This window comes from Lepidochelys kempii, chromosome 3 (genome assembly GCF_965140265.1).
Source record: "Lepidochelys kempii isolate rLepKem1 chromosome 3, rLepKem1.hap2, whole genome shotgun sequence".
Classification (NCBI taxonomy): domain Eukaryota; kingdom Metazoa; phylum Chordata; order Testudines; family Cheloniidae; genus Lepidochelys; species Lepidochelys kempii.
In genome coordinates, this window is record NC_133258.1 from 89,130,669 (window position 1) to 89,146,747 (window position 16,079).

Consider the following 16,079-nt stretch of genomic DNA (forward strand, 5'->3'; position numbering starts at 1 on the left):
CCCAGTGGCCACCAGTGCAAAATAATACCTAGGAGAAGTCAGTTTTAACTTCATAAATGGAACCCACTCATTATTGCTTATTGAATTAAGACTTGTTTCTGGAAACTAAAGTTTTATCGGAGAAAACCTTTCAAATCCCTAGTCACTAAAATGTATTCAGATAAACATTTTAGCTGGCTTGCTCCTCGTTTGCTTTTTCCCCACGTCCATTCCTGGGCACAACAGATTCTTTGGTTGTTGAGAGCTCCTGAGTTCCCCAGCTATGGAGTTTGCTCTGCAACTTGAGTGGGGAAGCATGCCCTAAGGAAGCAGCATCCAGACCAACTCCTAGGGGAATTTCCAGGGGCAGAGCCTGTGGCCCAAATGCTCAATTGCAAGCGTATAAATCTAGAATTTAGCAATGCAAGTCAAAGCTGAAATTGACCCATCACCTCTGCCTAGCCCATCTCTTATACTTGGGAATTGGGCTATGGGCTATGATGTGATGGGACTATAGCATATGATCAGGGTCTGTCCATGTCCCAGTGGTGTTGGGTTTCTATCCATTGATGAACATGTTGCATAGTCCAAAGATGTATTTCTAGCTAATAGCTCAAAAACTGGGGAACCAGGAGGTGAGTCTTAATCAGGCTGATAGTACTACCTCTCCATTGCATTCAGGGAGAAATGGACGAGAGAAATGTTAATCTTTTCACCTTGACCACATAACGTTGCTCCTTATTTGTAATAAAATTTAAAGGAACTCTGTTCTGACTTCTAGTCTCTGGTCCTGGCACAGGCTGAATCAGCCCAGCCTACAGCCACTTTACCCACCATGTAATCATTGGCTAAGACTAGGTCACCAGTTAATGAGATGGCAGTAATTCAAAGTGATTAGCCTGCCTTTTCCGTCGGGAAACAGCACTTCTTCTATAAGCAATGTCATAAGCAATGTCCGTGGAAGGAAAAGGCCTAGGTAGGGAGCGTCGAATCGTGGAAGTCAACGAATGGCTACGCAGGTGGTGTCGGAGAGAAGGCTTTGGTTTCTTTGACCACGGGATGGTGTTCCATGAAGGAGGAGTGCTGGGCAGAGACGGGCTCCATCTTACGAAGAGAGGGAAGAGCATCTTTGCCAGCAGGCTGGCTAACCTAGTGAGGAGGGCTTTAAACTAGGTTCACCGGGGGAAGGAGACCAAAGCCCTGAGGTAAGTGGGAAAGCGGGATACCGGGAGGAAGCACAGGCAGGAATGTCTGTGAGGGGAGGGCTCCTGCCTCATACTGGGAATGAGGGGCGATCAACAGGTTATCTCAAGTGCTTATATACAAATGCACAAAGCCTTGGAAACAAGCAGGGAGAACTGGAGGTCCTGGTGATGTCAAGGAACTATGACGTGATCGGAATAACAGAGACCTGGTGGGATAACTCACATGACTGGAGTACTGTCATGGATGGTTATAAACTGTTCAGGAAGGACAGGCAGGGCAGAAAAGGTGGGGGAGTAGCACTGTATGTAAGGGAGCAGTATGACTGCTCAGAGCTCCGGTACGAAACTGCAGAAAAACCTGAGTGTCTCTGGATTAAGTTTAGAAGTGTGTGCAACAAGAGTGATGTAGTGGTGGGAGTCTGCGATAGACCACCGGACCAGGGGGATGAGGTAGATGAGGCTTTCTTCCGGCAGCTCGCGGAAGCTACTAGATCGCATGCCCTGATTCTCATGGGTGACTTTAATTTTCCTGATATCTGCTGGGAGAGCAATACAGCGGTGCATAGACAATCCAGGAAGTTTTTGGAAAGCGTAGGGGACAATTTCCTGGCGCAAGTGCTAGAGGAGCCAACTAGGGGGGGCGCTTTTCTTGACCTGCTGCTCACAAACCGGGTAGAATTAGTGGGGGAAGCAAAAGTGGATGGGAATCTGGGAGGCAGTGACCATGAGTTGGTTGAGTTCAGGATCCTGACACAGGGAAGAAAGGTAAGCAGCAGGATACGGACCCTGGACTTCAGGAAAGCAGACTTCGACTCCCTCAGGGAACGGATGGCCAGGATCCCCTGGGGGACTAACTTGAAGGGGAAAGGAGTCCAGGAGAGCTGGCTGTATTTCAAGGAATCCCTGTTGAGGTTACAGGGACAAACCATCCCGATGAGTCGAAAAAATAGTAAATATGGCAGGCGACCAGCTTGGCTTAATGGTGAAATCCTAGCGGACCTTAAACATAAAAAAGAAGCTTACAAGAAGTGGAAGGTTGGACATATGACCAGGGAAGAGTATAAAAATATTGCTCGGGCATGTAGGAATGTTATCAGGAGGGCCAAATCGCACCTGGAGCTGCAGCTAGCCAGAGATGTTAAGAGTAACAAGAAGAGTTTCTTCAGGTATGTTGGCAACAAGAAGAAAGCCAAGGAAAGTGTGGGCCCCTTACTGAATGAGGGAGGCAACCTAGTGACAGAGGATGTGGAAAAAGCTAATGTACTCAATGCTTTTTTTGCCTCTGTTTTCACTAACAAGGTCAGCTCCCAGACTGCTGCGCTGGGCATCACAAAATGGGGAAGAGATGGCCAGCCCTCTGTGGAGATAGAGGCGGTTAGGGACTATTTAGAAAAGCTGGACGTGCACAAGTCCATGGGGCCGGACGAGTTGCATCCGAGAGTGCTGAAGGAATTGGCGGCTGTGATTGCCAATGCCATTGGCAATGGCAATGCCATTGGCCATTATCTTTGAAAACTCGTGGCGAACCGGGGAAGTCCCGGATGACTGGAAAAAGGCTAATGTAGTGCCAATCTTTAAAAAAGGGAAGAAGGAGGATCCTGGGAACTACAGGCCAGTCAGCCTCACTTCAGTCCCTGGAAAAATCATGGAGCAGGTCCTCAAAGAATCAATCCTGAAGCACTTGCATGAGAGGAAAGTGATCAGGAACAGCCAGCATGGATTCACCAAGGGAAGGTCATGCCTGACTAATCTAATCGCCTTTTATGATGAGATTACTGGTTCTGTGGATGAAGGGAAAGCAGTGGATGTATTGTTTCTTGACTTTAGCAAAGCTTTTGACACGGTCTCCCACAGTATTCTTGTCAGCAAGTTAAGGAAGTATGGGCTGGATGAATGCACTACAAGGTGGGTAGAAAGCTGGCTAGATTGTCGGGCTCAACGGGTAGTGATCAATGGCTCCATATCTAGTTGGCAGCCAGTATCAAGTGGAGTACCCCAGGGGTCGGTCCTGGGGCCAGTTTTGTTCAATATCTTCATAAATGATCTGGAGGATGGTGTGGATTGCACTCTCAGCAAATTTGCGGATGATACTAAACTGGGAGGAGTGGTAGATACGCTGGAGGGGAGGGATAGGATACAGAAAGACCTAGACAAATTGGAGGATTGGGCCAAAAGAAATCTGATGAGGTTCAATAAGGATAAGTGCAGGGTCCTGCACTTGGGATGGAAGAACCCAATGCACAGCTACAGACTAGGGACCGAATGGCTAGGCAGCAGTTCTGCGGAAAAGGACCTAGGGGTGACAGTGGACGAGAAGCTGGATATGTGTCAGCAGTGTGCCCTTGTTGCCAAGAAGGCCAATGGCATTTTGGCATGTATAAGTAGGGGCATAGCGAGCAGATCAAGGGACGTGATCGTTCCCCTCTATTCGACATTGGTGAGGCCTCATCTGGAGTACTGTGTCCAGTTTTGGGCCTCACACTTCAAGAAGGATGTGGATAAATTGGAGAGAGTCCAGCGAAGGGCAACAAAAATGATTAGGGGACTGGAACACATGAGTTATGAGGAGAGGCTGAGGGAGCTGGGATTGTTTAGCCTGCAGAAGAGAAGAATGAGGGGGGATTTGATAGCTGCTTTCAACTACCTGAAAGGGGGTTCCAAAGAGGATGGCTCTAGACTGTTCTCAATGGTAGCAGATGACAGAACGAGGAGTAATGGTCTCAAGTTGCAGTGGGGGAGGTTTAGATTGGATATTAGGAAAAACTTTTTCACTAAGAGGGTGGTGAAACACTGGAATGCGTTACCTAGGGAGGTGGTAGAATCTCCTTCCTTAGAGGTTTTTAAGGTCAGGCTTGACAAAGCCCTGGCTGGGATGATTTAACTGGGAATTGGTCCTGCTTTGAGCAGGGGGTTGGACTAGATGACCTTCTGGGGTCCCTTCCAACCCTGATATTCTATGATTCTATGATAAAGAAACCCCGGCTCTTCTTTCTAGGAGTTCTAATCTCAGGGACTCTGAAACTAGCACAGGGGATGATAACTTCCCGCTGAGCTATAAAAAAATAATAAGGAGAAAAGGAGCTTCCATGGCTGGTCTTTTCGTGAAGTTTCTCTCCACCCTGGGAATGCAGTTACATGTCCTTGGTTTTATAAAACTGTTAGCCAATTTGTACCCCTTGTACCACCAACAGGGAGAGAGGACTTTACCTTCATCACCACACCCTTATTCAAAAAGCACTTAACCATAATGTGCAGTATCTTTGCAAACAATAATGTGTAAATTAAATAGTGTTGCTTTACATTTCATAGGTTTCAGATTAAATAATGTGTCAAAACACATGAGATTAAAAGAACAAAGTTAGTAAAGAGATGCCAGCAATCAGAGCCGAACTGTTTCCCACCCTGAACATCAATATTGAACTGTCACCACATAGGAGAGGAATGCAGTAAGTGTAAATATACTTCTTCTGTGCATAGTTTATATGTTCTGCAGTATCTTGTATTTAATGAGTTTCATTCATATCACTTTTTAAAAAGAAGGAGTTAACCTCTGGTACAGAAAAGGAAATAGACTACAAAATACAACAGAGCAGCTATTGATTTGACATGAAGATGCTGTTTCCCTAGGCAAGGAATACTTATTTACAGAAGTACTCCAAAGTGCAGTGCTTTGGAAATTGCATATGTTGGCAAAGTTTGTAAAAGCAGTGGCTCAAGGCAGCCAGCTACTACTCAGTCCTACAGAAGGAACAGTATGGTGTTAATATTAAAATAGCTTTGCTCACTTGGCAGATTAAATGCCTTATTTTTTCAACCAGGATAATCTACTTATTATACACATATTTGGGGGAAGCTTGTATTTCATTTTAACTCCGTTGGCATTAAGAACTGAAAGGAGAATAGATCAGGATGTCTACAGCTAGCTGGCCCCTACCTTTCTCCACCCCCTTTTCAGCGCTCAGAAAAGAGATTGGAGAAAAAACTCAAGGTGGAAGTTGGAATGAATCTGCAAATTTGTTATCTTGAACTGTCACCCACAGGTAAGCAACCCAGGCAAATTGTGAAAAATGTTTAGGGGTGCCGGAAGGATGTGAGAGTGATAGTCACGGACATTGAGGCCTTCTCTTTCCTGCAGAACAGCTACAGACAAGCTGCAGCTGTGCGGGCTTCTCTGTGCACCGTGCCAATGTGCCTCACATCTAACCTAGGGGGATAACTTCTAGGAAGGGAAGTACACTACGTGGTATTAAGGCCCATCCAGTCCTTACCCTCTCTCTGTGTAGACTGCCAGTTATTTTGGTGTGTTTGCATACCTGTCCGTGAGAACTTCAGGAGGACCACTCTCTGCCAACCTGAGCTGGATCTGACCTGCACACGTAAGGGTCAGAGGCTCTACATTCTGTTACCAATCCCTGGAGCCATCCAGATGCCTGTAATAAACTGCTTTTCTGAGTAAGTGGAACATCTGAAGGCAGATCTGAGACTTCAGTGAACCACAGGAAAAATCCATGTAAACACAGAGGTTTGTATTTTATGTCCCTCTAATGCAGGAAGCAAATATTGCTTTTATTTTCATTTAGCATAAACAGTCTAAATAAATAGGAATAGTGATTAAAAACAGGATCATGAAAAATAAGTTGAAATCCAGGAAGTTAGACAGACTCTGGTATTGCCATTAGACTGCTGCGCTGGGCATCACAAAATGCGGAAGAGATGGCCAGCCCTCTGTGGAGATAGAGGCGGTTAGGGACTATTTAGAAAAGCTGGACGTGCACAAGTCCATGGGGCCGGACGAGTTGCATCCGAGAGTGCTGAAGGAATTGGTGGCTGTGATTGCAGAGCCACTGGCCATTATCTTTGAAAACTCGTGGCGAACCGGGGAAGTCCCGGATGACTGGAAAAAGGCTAATGTAGTGCCAATCTTTAAAAAAGGGAAGAAGGAAGATCCTGGGAACTACAGGCCAGTCAGCCTCACTTCAGTCCCTGGAAAAATCATGGAGCAGGTCCTCAAAGAATCAATCCTGAAGCACTTGCATGAGAGGAAAGTGATCAGGAACAGCCAGCATGGATTCACCAAGGGAAGGTCATGCCTGACTAATCTAATCGCCTTTTATGATGAGATTACTGGTTCTGTGGATGAAGGGAAAGCAGTGGATGTATTGTTTCTTGACTTTAGCAAAGCTTTTGACACGGTCTCCCATAGTATTCTTGTCAGCAAGTTAAGGAAGTATGGGCTGGATGAATGCACTATAAGGTGGGTAGAAAGCTGGCTAAATTGTCGGGCTCAACGGGTAGTGATCAATGGCTCCATGTCTAGTTGGCAGCCGGTATCAAGTGGAGTGCCCCAAGGGTCGGTCCTGGGGCCGGTTTTATTCAATATCTTCATAAATGATCTGGAGGATGGTGTGGATTGCACTCTCAGCAAATTTGCGGATGATACTAAACTGGGAGGAGTGGTAGATACGCTGGAGGGGAGGGATAGGATACAGAAGGACCTAGACCAATTGGAAGATTGGGCCAAAAGGAATCTGATGAGGTTCAATAAGGATAAGTGCAGGGTCCTGCACTTAGGACGGAAGAACCCAATGCACAGCTACAGACTAGGGACCGAATGGCTAGGCAGCAGTTCTGAAGAAAAGGACCTAGGGGTGACAGTGGACGAGAAGCTGGATATGAGTCAGCAGTGTGCCCTTGTTGCCAAGAAGGCCAATGGCATTTTGGGATGTATAAGTAGGGGCATAGCGAGCAGATCGAGGGACGTGATCGTTCCCCTCTATTCGACATTGGTGAGGCCTCATCTGGAGTACTGTGTCCAGTTTTGGGCCCCACACTTCAAGAAGGATGTGGATAAATTGGAGAGAGTCCAGCGAAGGGCAACAAAAATGATTAGGGGACTGGAACACATGAGTTATGAGGAGAGGCTGAGGGAGCTGGGATTGTTTAGCCTGCAGAAGAGAAGAATGAGGGGGGATTTGATAGCTGCTTTCAACTACCTGAAAGGGGGTTCCAAAGAGGATGGCTCTAGACTGTTCTCAATGGTAGCAGATGACAGAACGAGGAGTAATGGTCTCAAGTTGCAGTGGGGGAGGTTTAGATTGGATATTAGGAAAAACTTTTTCACTAAGAGGGTGGTGAAACACTGGAATGCGTTACCTAGGGAGGTGGTAGAATCTCCTTCCTTAGAGGTTTTTAAGGTCAGGCTTGACAAAGCCCTGGCTGGGATGATTTAACTGGGAATTGGTCCTGCTTTGAGCGGGGGGTTGGACTAGATGACCTTCTGGGGTCCCTTCCAGCCCTGATGTTCTATGATTCTATGATTATAAAACTTGCCATTGTACAGTTTAATTGCTTCTTTATAGCACAGGCTGAGGAATCCTCCATGCATAGCTCCAGGTATTAAAGCAAGCAATACTGCCGGCATGCCTGATCATTTGCTTGAGTTTATGGCAGAGGTCTGAGGGAAATCTGTTGAGGATATGGTGGGTACCCATGGCATCTCTTTGACAAGAACCGCAAGCCACAAAGATTTCAGAGTTGACCAGATGTTATTGTTCACATAGAGGCTAACATCTGAAGCTGTATCAGCAGTATAACAAAGCTATTTTAATCAGAACTACCCGGGAGATCCCACCTGCTTCCTGCTCACCCTCGCAAAGTTCATACATGGTTTTCTCTAATGCTGTTGTGACACAGTTTAAAATACTTGTTGTGGGGATAAAAGCCACTTCAAAACGATGCTATGGTTTTGGTCCACTTGTCCAAATTAGAGGGTGGAACACACAAAATGGCAATGGCACAAATGGAGATACAAATTATAAACGCTGTATACAATTCTCAGCTGATCTGACCAGACCAGATTCTATCAGGCAGTCAGAAAGTTACTTATTTTGGAGGTTAGCACTGATATTCATCTCTATACAGAACAGTGACATTGACTTTTTCTCCTAATAAGTTAAAGTACAAAGTAACCAATCATGAAATAGTTTATCCTCGCCAGAGAGGAAAAAAATTAGGTGCCTATGCCAAAGCTTCTATGGATGAGATTTTCAAAAGCATCTATGTGATTTAGGAATGGACTTCCAATAGGACATGTTCTCCTAAATCACTAGTGCAATTCAGAAAATTCCACCCTTCATGCCTAACAAAATTATAGTAAAATTTTCAGAGGTGTTTTTAAAAGTCTAAGAAAAGCTTCCTTTCATCAGCTATTATGAATACAATGAGTGGTTCATGTACCAGTCTCTGCACCAGCCCTGACGTATACTCTAACTCTTCTCTTGCTGTGCCTCAACATTATAATTGAGAGCTGGAGTTTCCACCCACTATTGCTTTACTGTAGCGTAACCTGAGCCAGTATGCAGAACCATGCACAGCATTCAAAATGAGCCATCATAGGTGAGAGCAAACAGAAAATCAGATTAACACTAGTTCAAAACTGCATTGGCATTTTTGCTATGTGGGCAGAGGCATTTTATCACAGAATACGGAGATGATAAACCCTCTTTAAGTTATATTGGGCAGATCACACCGAGAATACGGCAGCCAGATTCCAGGGCAGCAGCCAGATCAGCTACAGCAGTGATGGAGGGAGCTAACCAGGCTGATGTGGCCCAGATCACTCATACCATAGGCAACCACATAGGGCAGTGGCCCCCGTCACCTGAGAACCCAGAGACTGCAGCAGCATTGGGAAAGATCATACCTTCACCATCTACAGAGCAGCCTCCTGTGTCATTGTGTGTGTGCCCTGCTCACTGCTGGAAAATGGAATGGAAGCATGGCTTAGCAAGTGGGCAACCATTTAAAAGTGACTGAGGATTGAGGGCCAACAACAGATAACATTGGTGGGCAGGGGGATGGCTTTTATATATTTTGGTTTAAATAATTAAGACAATGTATGCCTATCATAATCCTGCTCACTTTGAGGGTGTGTTTTGCCTCTTTTCCCCAAGCTTTTGTTCTGCCTTTTACAGGCCACATGCTTTTGGGGAAGGGTCTTCCTCTGTATATGGAAAGTACCTAGCACACTGTGGACCCTACTGTCACCACGCCTCAATGAGGCACAGTGAGAGTGCCAAATTCCGAACAAACTGCTGAGAAATAGGTTATTCTTTCATTAGATTATACTAAGCCAGGAACAAAAGTGAACTTCTGTCTCACCGCACTGGTTAAAAATAAGTCAAAAATGCAGTCTCCTTCGGCATTCCAGCCCTTGGCTCACCACCCAGAAACTGGACTATATGATAAATGGTTGCTGAAAACCAATTTAATCAGATATAGGGTCCTTCCGATCCCAAGAGATCAGCCACTTAGCCAGGTCAATATATAACTCAGATCTTACCCAATAATCATATTGATGCCAATCCTTTAGTAACTAAAAACTAAAGGTTTAATGATAAAAGAAAAGACGCAGCATTATAAATGGTTAATAGATCATATACATACAAGTGATTTTGCAGTGTTTGTAGATCAGAATCATGGAAGTGATGGAATAAACTGCTTGCTTGCAAAAGTCTCTGTGTAACTTACCCAAGCATATTGGGGATCATCAGTCCTTGTTCAAAGCTTCCTTGTTAGAAATCCAGTCCTGAGAAATAAAGACAAAATGGACCTATCTTGGGGGTTCTTTTATATTGTTTGCCACGTGCATGGAATTTTACTGTCTCAAATGACATTCACAACCTCTGTTTGTGGAAAGTTACTGGCCCAAGATGGACTCCAGGGTCACATGAACATATCACAGGTCCTTACATGGTTTGATGAGTCATAGGGGCAACTATTGCCCATATTCTTGCTGAGGCGTCCACCGGAAGGCTTATTGGCTTGGATGAGTTTCTTCTATGGCCCATAGTTAGAGTGGTGTCCTTAATTGGCCATCAACACATAGTTGTCTGTCCTTGATGTAAATCTATCTGGTGGGTGTCACCCAGGAATACAACACATGAAATGTTCCCTTTAATTTTTTTCATCTATGTGAAGAATAAATTTTGTTATGTGCACACAGTATGTGTGGCTGTGCACCACTAGTAGAAACCAAAAACCTAGATATAATGTATATTTTTTAAAAGTTACCATAGGGCTAATTACTCCAGCCAGGACAGGTTAGGCATTTTAGAACTCACTACTCAAAGAATTAAATTTAAGTGTAAGAGAAATAAAATTATTCAGGCTGTCGATTAATTGCAGTTAACTCAAACTATTAACTAAAAAAATAATTGTGATTAAAAAAATTAATCGCGATTAATCGCACTTATACCAATAGACTACCAATTGAAATTTATTAAATATTTTTGAATATTTTTCTACATTTTCAATATTGCTTTCCATTACAACACAGAATACAAAGTGCACACTGCTCACTTTATATTATTATTTTTTATTACAAATATATGCACTGTAAAAATGATAAACAAAAGAAATAGTATTTTTCAATTCACCTCATACAACTAACACAAGGGGCACATGAACACACGCTGCCGGATGTGCACCCTCTGCTAATCAACTGGGCGGCACTTGAATATCTTCTGGGTGGCCGTCCAGCCGTGCCGCTTTCAGAGAACAGAGAACACATGTCTAAGATACAAGTCCCAGGCCAATATCCAGTACTTGAGATACAGAGACTATCCACGGATTTAACCAGGTTAATCATATTTGATATACTGTAACTTTACCATTGACTCCTTACATGATACGCTTTGCATAAGATTTGTTGCAATTGCATAATAGTGGTAATATCAACTATATAAATGGTCATATTCCATCAGACAGCATCACACCTACCACCTTATCAATACTAAATAGTCATGATATCACTATGAGAAGATTATGACTTCAGATAGAGAGTAAACAGCAAGACCAAACGCATTTGCCAGAACACAGCCTCTTTTCATTCACATATTCCCTATAATATAAATAAATAGAAATACAGAAAATATCGAGCATGTATTATTTCCTAAGTGGGCATCTTTCAGATATTTGCATAAAGCATCAGCAGTTCTGTAGCTGAACAGTCAACGTCCATCATGTCAAATACATCCAGAAGGTAGGTGGATTCCACTGTCATGTTCTGTGAAAAGGAGGGTATGTGAACATCTGAATTTTCAAGATGTTGCAGTGAGGCTTTCACTTTGTAAACATCTTGGAAATTCAGGGCAAGAGAAAGTGATGGCTAAATGGGAGCACTGATCAATGTTAGCTTGTAAAGTTTGCCTGAGTGTGAGTGCGGTTTCCACTTCCCGGTGGAAGATAGTGTACCCAGTGAAAGACATCATAGTTTGGGTGGGGGGAGAGAAAGTTGAGGGCATAGTTTAAAAAATAAGGTATGATCAAGTTGTGCTAGTGTGGGAAGCCATACACAGATCAGTTCTGTGCTGTAGCAGGAAATGTTCTCCCTGTGGAGCTAGGGGGAAACCCTAGAGTAGTGCTTGTAAGCAGAAACAGTGCACTTTACGGTTTCAAGTACAGACCAATCCCAAGAGAAGGAGGGAGAAAGAAACAGGAGAGCAGGCACAAGAGAGTTAAGTGCTGCAACAGCTGTCATACAGGGAAACAAGGAACAGATTAAGGCTAATGTAGGCGTGGTCCACGATAATATAAAAGGTTTCAGAGTGGCAGCCATGTTAGTCTGTATTTGCAAAAAGAAAAGGAGGACTTGTGGCACCTTAGAGACTAACCAATTTATCTGAGTATAAGCTTTCATGAGCTACAGCTCACTTCATCGTTTTTTTCCACTGAATGCATCCGATGAAGTGAGCTGTAGCTCATAAAAACTTATACTCAGATAAATTGGTTAGTCTCTAAGGTGCCACAAGTCCTCACTTTTATATTACCAAAAAGAACAGAAATTACCTTGATGACCAATATTTTCTTGAGAAGGACACACATTGTGGATCAAAGCAGCACCAGCACCTGACCACTTACAGTGACTGTGTTGAGCACAGGAGGAAAAAGTCACTAGCAAGTGTTCAGATGGCTTGACCAGAGGCAGCTAGTTGTATGGGCCCATGGTGCCCGGGCTCCAGCAAACTCAGGGCCCATAGGACCCGGCTCCACCAAGGCTCGGGGCCGGGTCTCTCCCCCGAGCCTCCCTGCCTCTCTGGGCAGTGGGTGGCTGTCCCCTGCAGCTCCGTGCTGCGCTCCCTACCTGGCTGCTGCTGGCTACAAGGGAGTGGCACCGAGGGCAAGCTGTGGCGGCATGGCAACCTCCCCGCTCCTTGGCAGGCATCTCTGAGTTGACTCTGTGGCCAGGGGGATGTGGGGGCTTATCCTGGCTGGATGTCCTGAGCAGCAGCCTGGGGGGCTTAGGTGAGAGGGCTGGGGGGAGTCCTCCTCTCTGGCCCTCTGCCCCAGCTCCGGGGAAGCCTGTCTGCTGAACCCCAAACTCCTCATCCCTGGTCCAGTCCAATGCCCCGCACCCCTTCCTGCACCCCAACCCTCTGTCCCAGCCCTGAGCTTGCACCCAGCACCCAAACCACCTCCCAGAGCCCACACCCAGCACCCAAGCCCCCTCCCATACCCCCTCCTGCACCTCAACCATCTGTCCCAGCCCAGAGCCTGCACCCAGCATCCAAGCTCCCTTCCAGAGCCTGTACCCCTCCTGCACCCCAACTCCCTCCCAGAGCCTGCACTTCACACCCCCTCCTGCACCCCAACCCCATGCCCTGCACCCAAACTCCAGCCCAGAGTCCACACCCCTCCTGCACCCAAACTTCCTCCCAGACCCTGCACTGCAAACCCCGTCCTGCACCCAAACTCCCTCCCAGAGCCTTAGGCAGGTCGCGGGGGGGGACTTGGACCCATTCTGGGCACCACCAAAAATTATACAAACCTGCCGCCTCTGGGCTTAACCATGCCTTGACAGAACTTTGAGAAACTGGCAGGATGCAGATTAGCTGATTCACCCGCACTCTTCCTGTAGCTTGAAGCCTTTTCAGGGGTTTGTGTCAAACGGCTGTGCTGAGAGCATGATGCGCTACTGTGCCCACTTTACCATTGCTCCACGTATGGACAAGAGGGCCTCCACGGCACCCTGCCCTCACTCAGCAGCTTTTTCACTTTCCAGTGACTGAGCTTGCTGATGTTGCAGTTTCCTCCTTCACGCCGAAATCTGCTGCAGTTTATCTTTACATCTGACTTACTACCTATCTGCGGGCCTTAGCTTAAACCATCTGAGAGAACAAGCAGGAAGAAAAAGAGGGAAACATAAAGCCGAGAAGTGGCTCAATTTACACAAAAAGAAGAACCAACGGGAAAGGTTTCTAGTGTTTCCTCTTCCAGCTAACAGCCACTATGGAATAGGGCAACAAGAGGCTAAGCTAGGAGAAGAGTTTGAAGAGTGTGTGAGACAGAGAAGATGGAGAAAGGTAAGTGATTACTTATTTATTTTCATGTATGCGTTTTTACAGCTCCAGCGGTGTGCCTGCAATCTACAGAGTAATAAAAATCCAGGGGCTTGGTCCTCTTGTGTGGGATGGCTGCTTTGTGTCACACTGCTAGTGAGATCTGGCCTTAACCAGTCCTGGGAAGATCACCTCAAGCTCCTACAGAGACTCAAACATTACTCATCCTCCTTCTACTGACCTAGCATGGGAAAGGGGGTCTGGCCAAGATGCCCCTAATAAGGCTGAGGATTAGAATAGCTTGCTGTAAATTAGAGCAGCCTTCAGGTTGTGCTAACACAATGCAGAGGGAATAGCCTATGCACATTAGCACCAGGATCAGGGCAGTGTAAAGGTGACCTTTAAGCCGGCTTTACCTCCCTCCGTCTGATTTGCACTCTACAATTTGGTTGCAAAAAAAGCTCTGGCCCAGTGTCCCTTCCTGACAGGATTTAGCAATATGAGTTAAGATATTATAAGGAATGATCACACCTATGAAAGGGAAGAAGGAGGAAGTACAAGGGTTACAGCATAAAGATATACAGTTGCTTTGGTTACTTAATGTGAGTATCTGGAGGCTTTTGTACCTTTCTATTTTATTTTTCAATATTGTTCATAGGCCTCATGGTAGACGTGCTTTAAGCTGAAAGTGGAGCCCACGCAACTCACATCAGGAAGGGGGTTCCAGGCAGAGGAAGGTACTTGGAAGAAGACACAAATAGTAGAAAGAATCAAAAGGCCTGGGTAGTTGTATGGCGTGGGCAGCAGCAATAACACATGTAACAGGGTGGCTTGCCCTTGGGCAGGAGGGCCTGGGTCTAAGCCAACCCTCATTACAGAACAAGCCCCATCTCTCAGGAATCAGGGCCTTTCTGTGAAAAAAGAACCAGGTTTAAGTGCTGACGGGGTCCAGGTGGGGGAAAGAGCTGGAGGGAAGAGACTGTAAGGATCAACAAGGCTCTTTCAGGACCCTGGCTCAGCAGAGGAGAGTCAGAGCAGGAAAGGCAGCTGCCAGCATGAAGGAAAGCTCTCCAGGCAGGGAGGCTTTGGAGGGACCTTGGGTAACTAGAGAAGAGACCTGGAGACCCAGAGACAAGGTAGGAAATGGCTCAAGGAAAACTTCAATATGGGTAAAGGGTCTGACCTAGCTGGGCAGTACAGGGCCCTCGGCTGGAACCCACTGTTCAATACAGTTTTGTTTTCTACAATATCGTTTATGGAAGTGGTATCTCAAAATGTATTAAATTTCAATAGGACCTTTCCAAATGTAAACTAGAACAACATAACCGGAGGGGGAGAGAAATAATGACATATTCCAATGAAATTTGAAAGTAGAGGGGGAGATGGGTGATGCAGAGAGATTCAGAAAGTCTGTCAGAGGTGACAGGAGCCACGCCGAGGAGGACACCTGCACTGAGCATGGCGAGAATGTGTCAAATCTCAGAGAAGAGGCCAGTGCTGGCAAAGGGGAGTCAAAGGAGACATGGCTCAGATTCTGAGCTGTTCTCTGCGGTGCAGCCCCTGGCTGAGGGAAGTAGGAAAGCAGCTGTGAGCTGTCTTTTTATCTCTTCAAGTCTGGAGATAGCTGGAGACTAGACTGGCTCCCAGTGAAGAGTAACCCTAGAGGCTTCTCTAATTTTTTCCTACTTCAGCAGCTCACTAGCCATCCAGCAGCCCAGAATACTACAATGGTTCTCTGGCTACTCATTCACCAAACTGCCCCTCTGTCACATTCCAGGGTGCAATCCAGAGCAGTGAGCAGTTGCGTCACTGCCTGCCCTGCAGCCTTGAGTGCCTCAAAGTGCTTTACTAGTGTAGCTTCCAACCTGGGCAAACAGCCCGCCAGTATGAAGGTCCCACTCGGAATGTCTGTGTATAGCTGCAGCCCTGGTCCAACAACTCTGACCCCAGCAGCCTGTCAGTAATTCTTCACCAGTCTGACTTCCACCAGCCTTGGTTACTACTTGCAGGGTGACCCCAATTCACTCCCTGTCCTGAATTTCCCCCAAAATGTGTGTTCTGCACTGTCCAGCCTTCTCCTGGGCAGTTCAGAGATTAAAGGTCCATTGCCTTGTAAAGGGTCAATATTCAAAGTTTGCTTCTTTAACTGGAGTTACCCAAAGAGTTCAGTTTAAACACTGCACTGGGTTGGTTTAGATTAAAAGTAAAACAAGTTAATTAACAAAAGAAGATAGGATTTTAAGTTGAATTCAAATATAAGGCATTAAAGTCAAAAATGGTTACAAAAGAAATAAAATGCTTTGTAGTAGCTAAACTTAATGAGCTAGAATTGGTTCAAGGTAAAATCCTTACTATAGTTTCCCAGCAGCAAGGCTGACCAAATTCTCAGGTCAGGATCCCCGTCCCCCTCCCCCAAGACCAAATGGCGGGTTCCTTTGTCTTCTTAGGTGTGTGAGAAAGAGAGATCTTAGGGTTTTCTGCCCCTTTCCTTTATATTCCAGACACCCTTTGAAGTGAATTCTTTTGAGGGTTACCCCTCAAAGCAAAGTTTATTCAA

General features: G+C 45.7%; 1 protein-coding gene across 1 annotated transcript in view; it reads left to right on the plus strand.

Annotated features, from left to right (window-relative positions):
- The first annotated feature begins 13,121 nt into the window (after positions 1–13,121).
- The window catches only part of DSE (dermatan sulfate epimerase), a 65,527-nt gene continuing 62,569 nt past the window's right edge, over positions 13,122–16,079 (plus strand). The window contains exon 1 of the mRNA XM_073337108.1: positions 13,122–13,546. Within this exon, the coding sequence (XP_073193209.1) occupies positions 13,537–13,546 (10 nt within the window). The 5' untranslated portion in view covers positions 13,122–13,536. The remainder of the gene's footprint in view (positions 13,547–16,079) is intronic.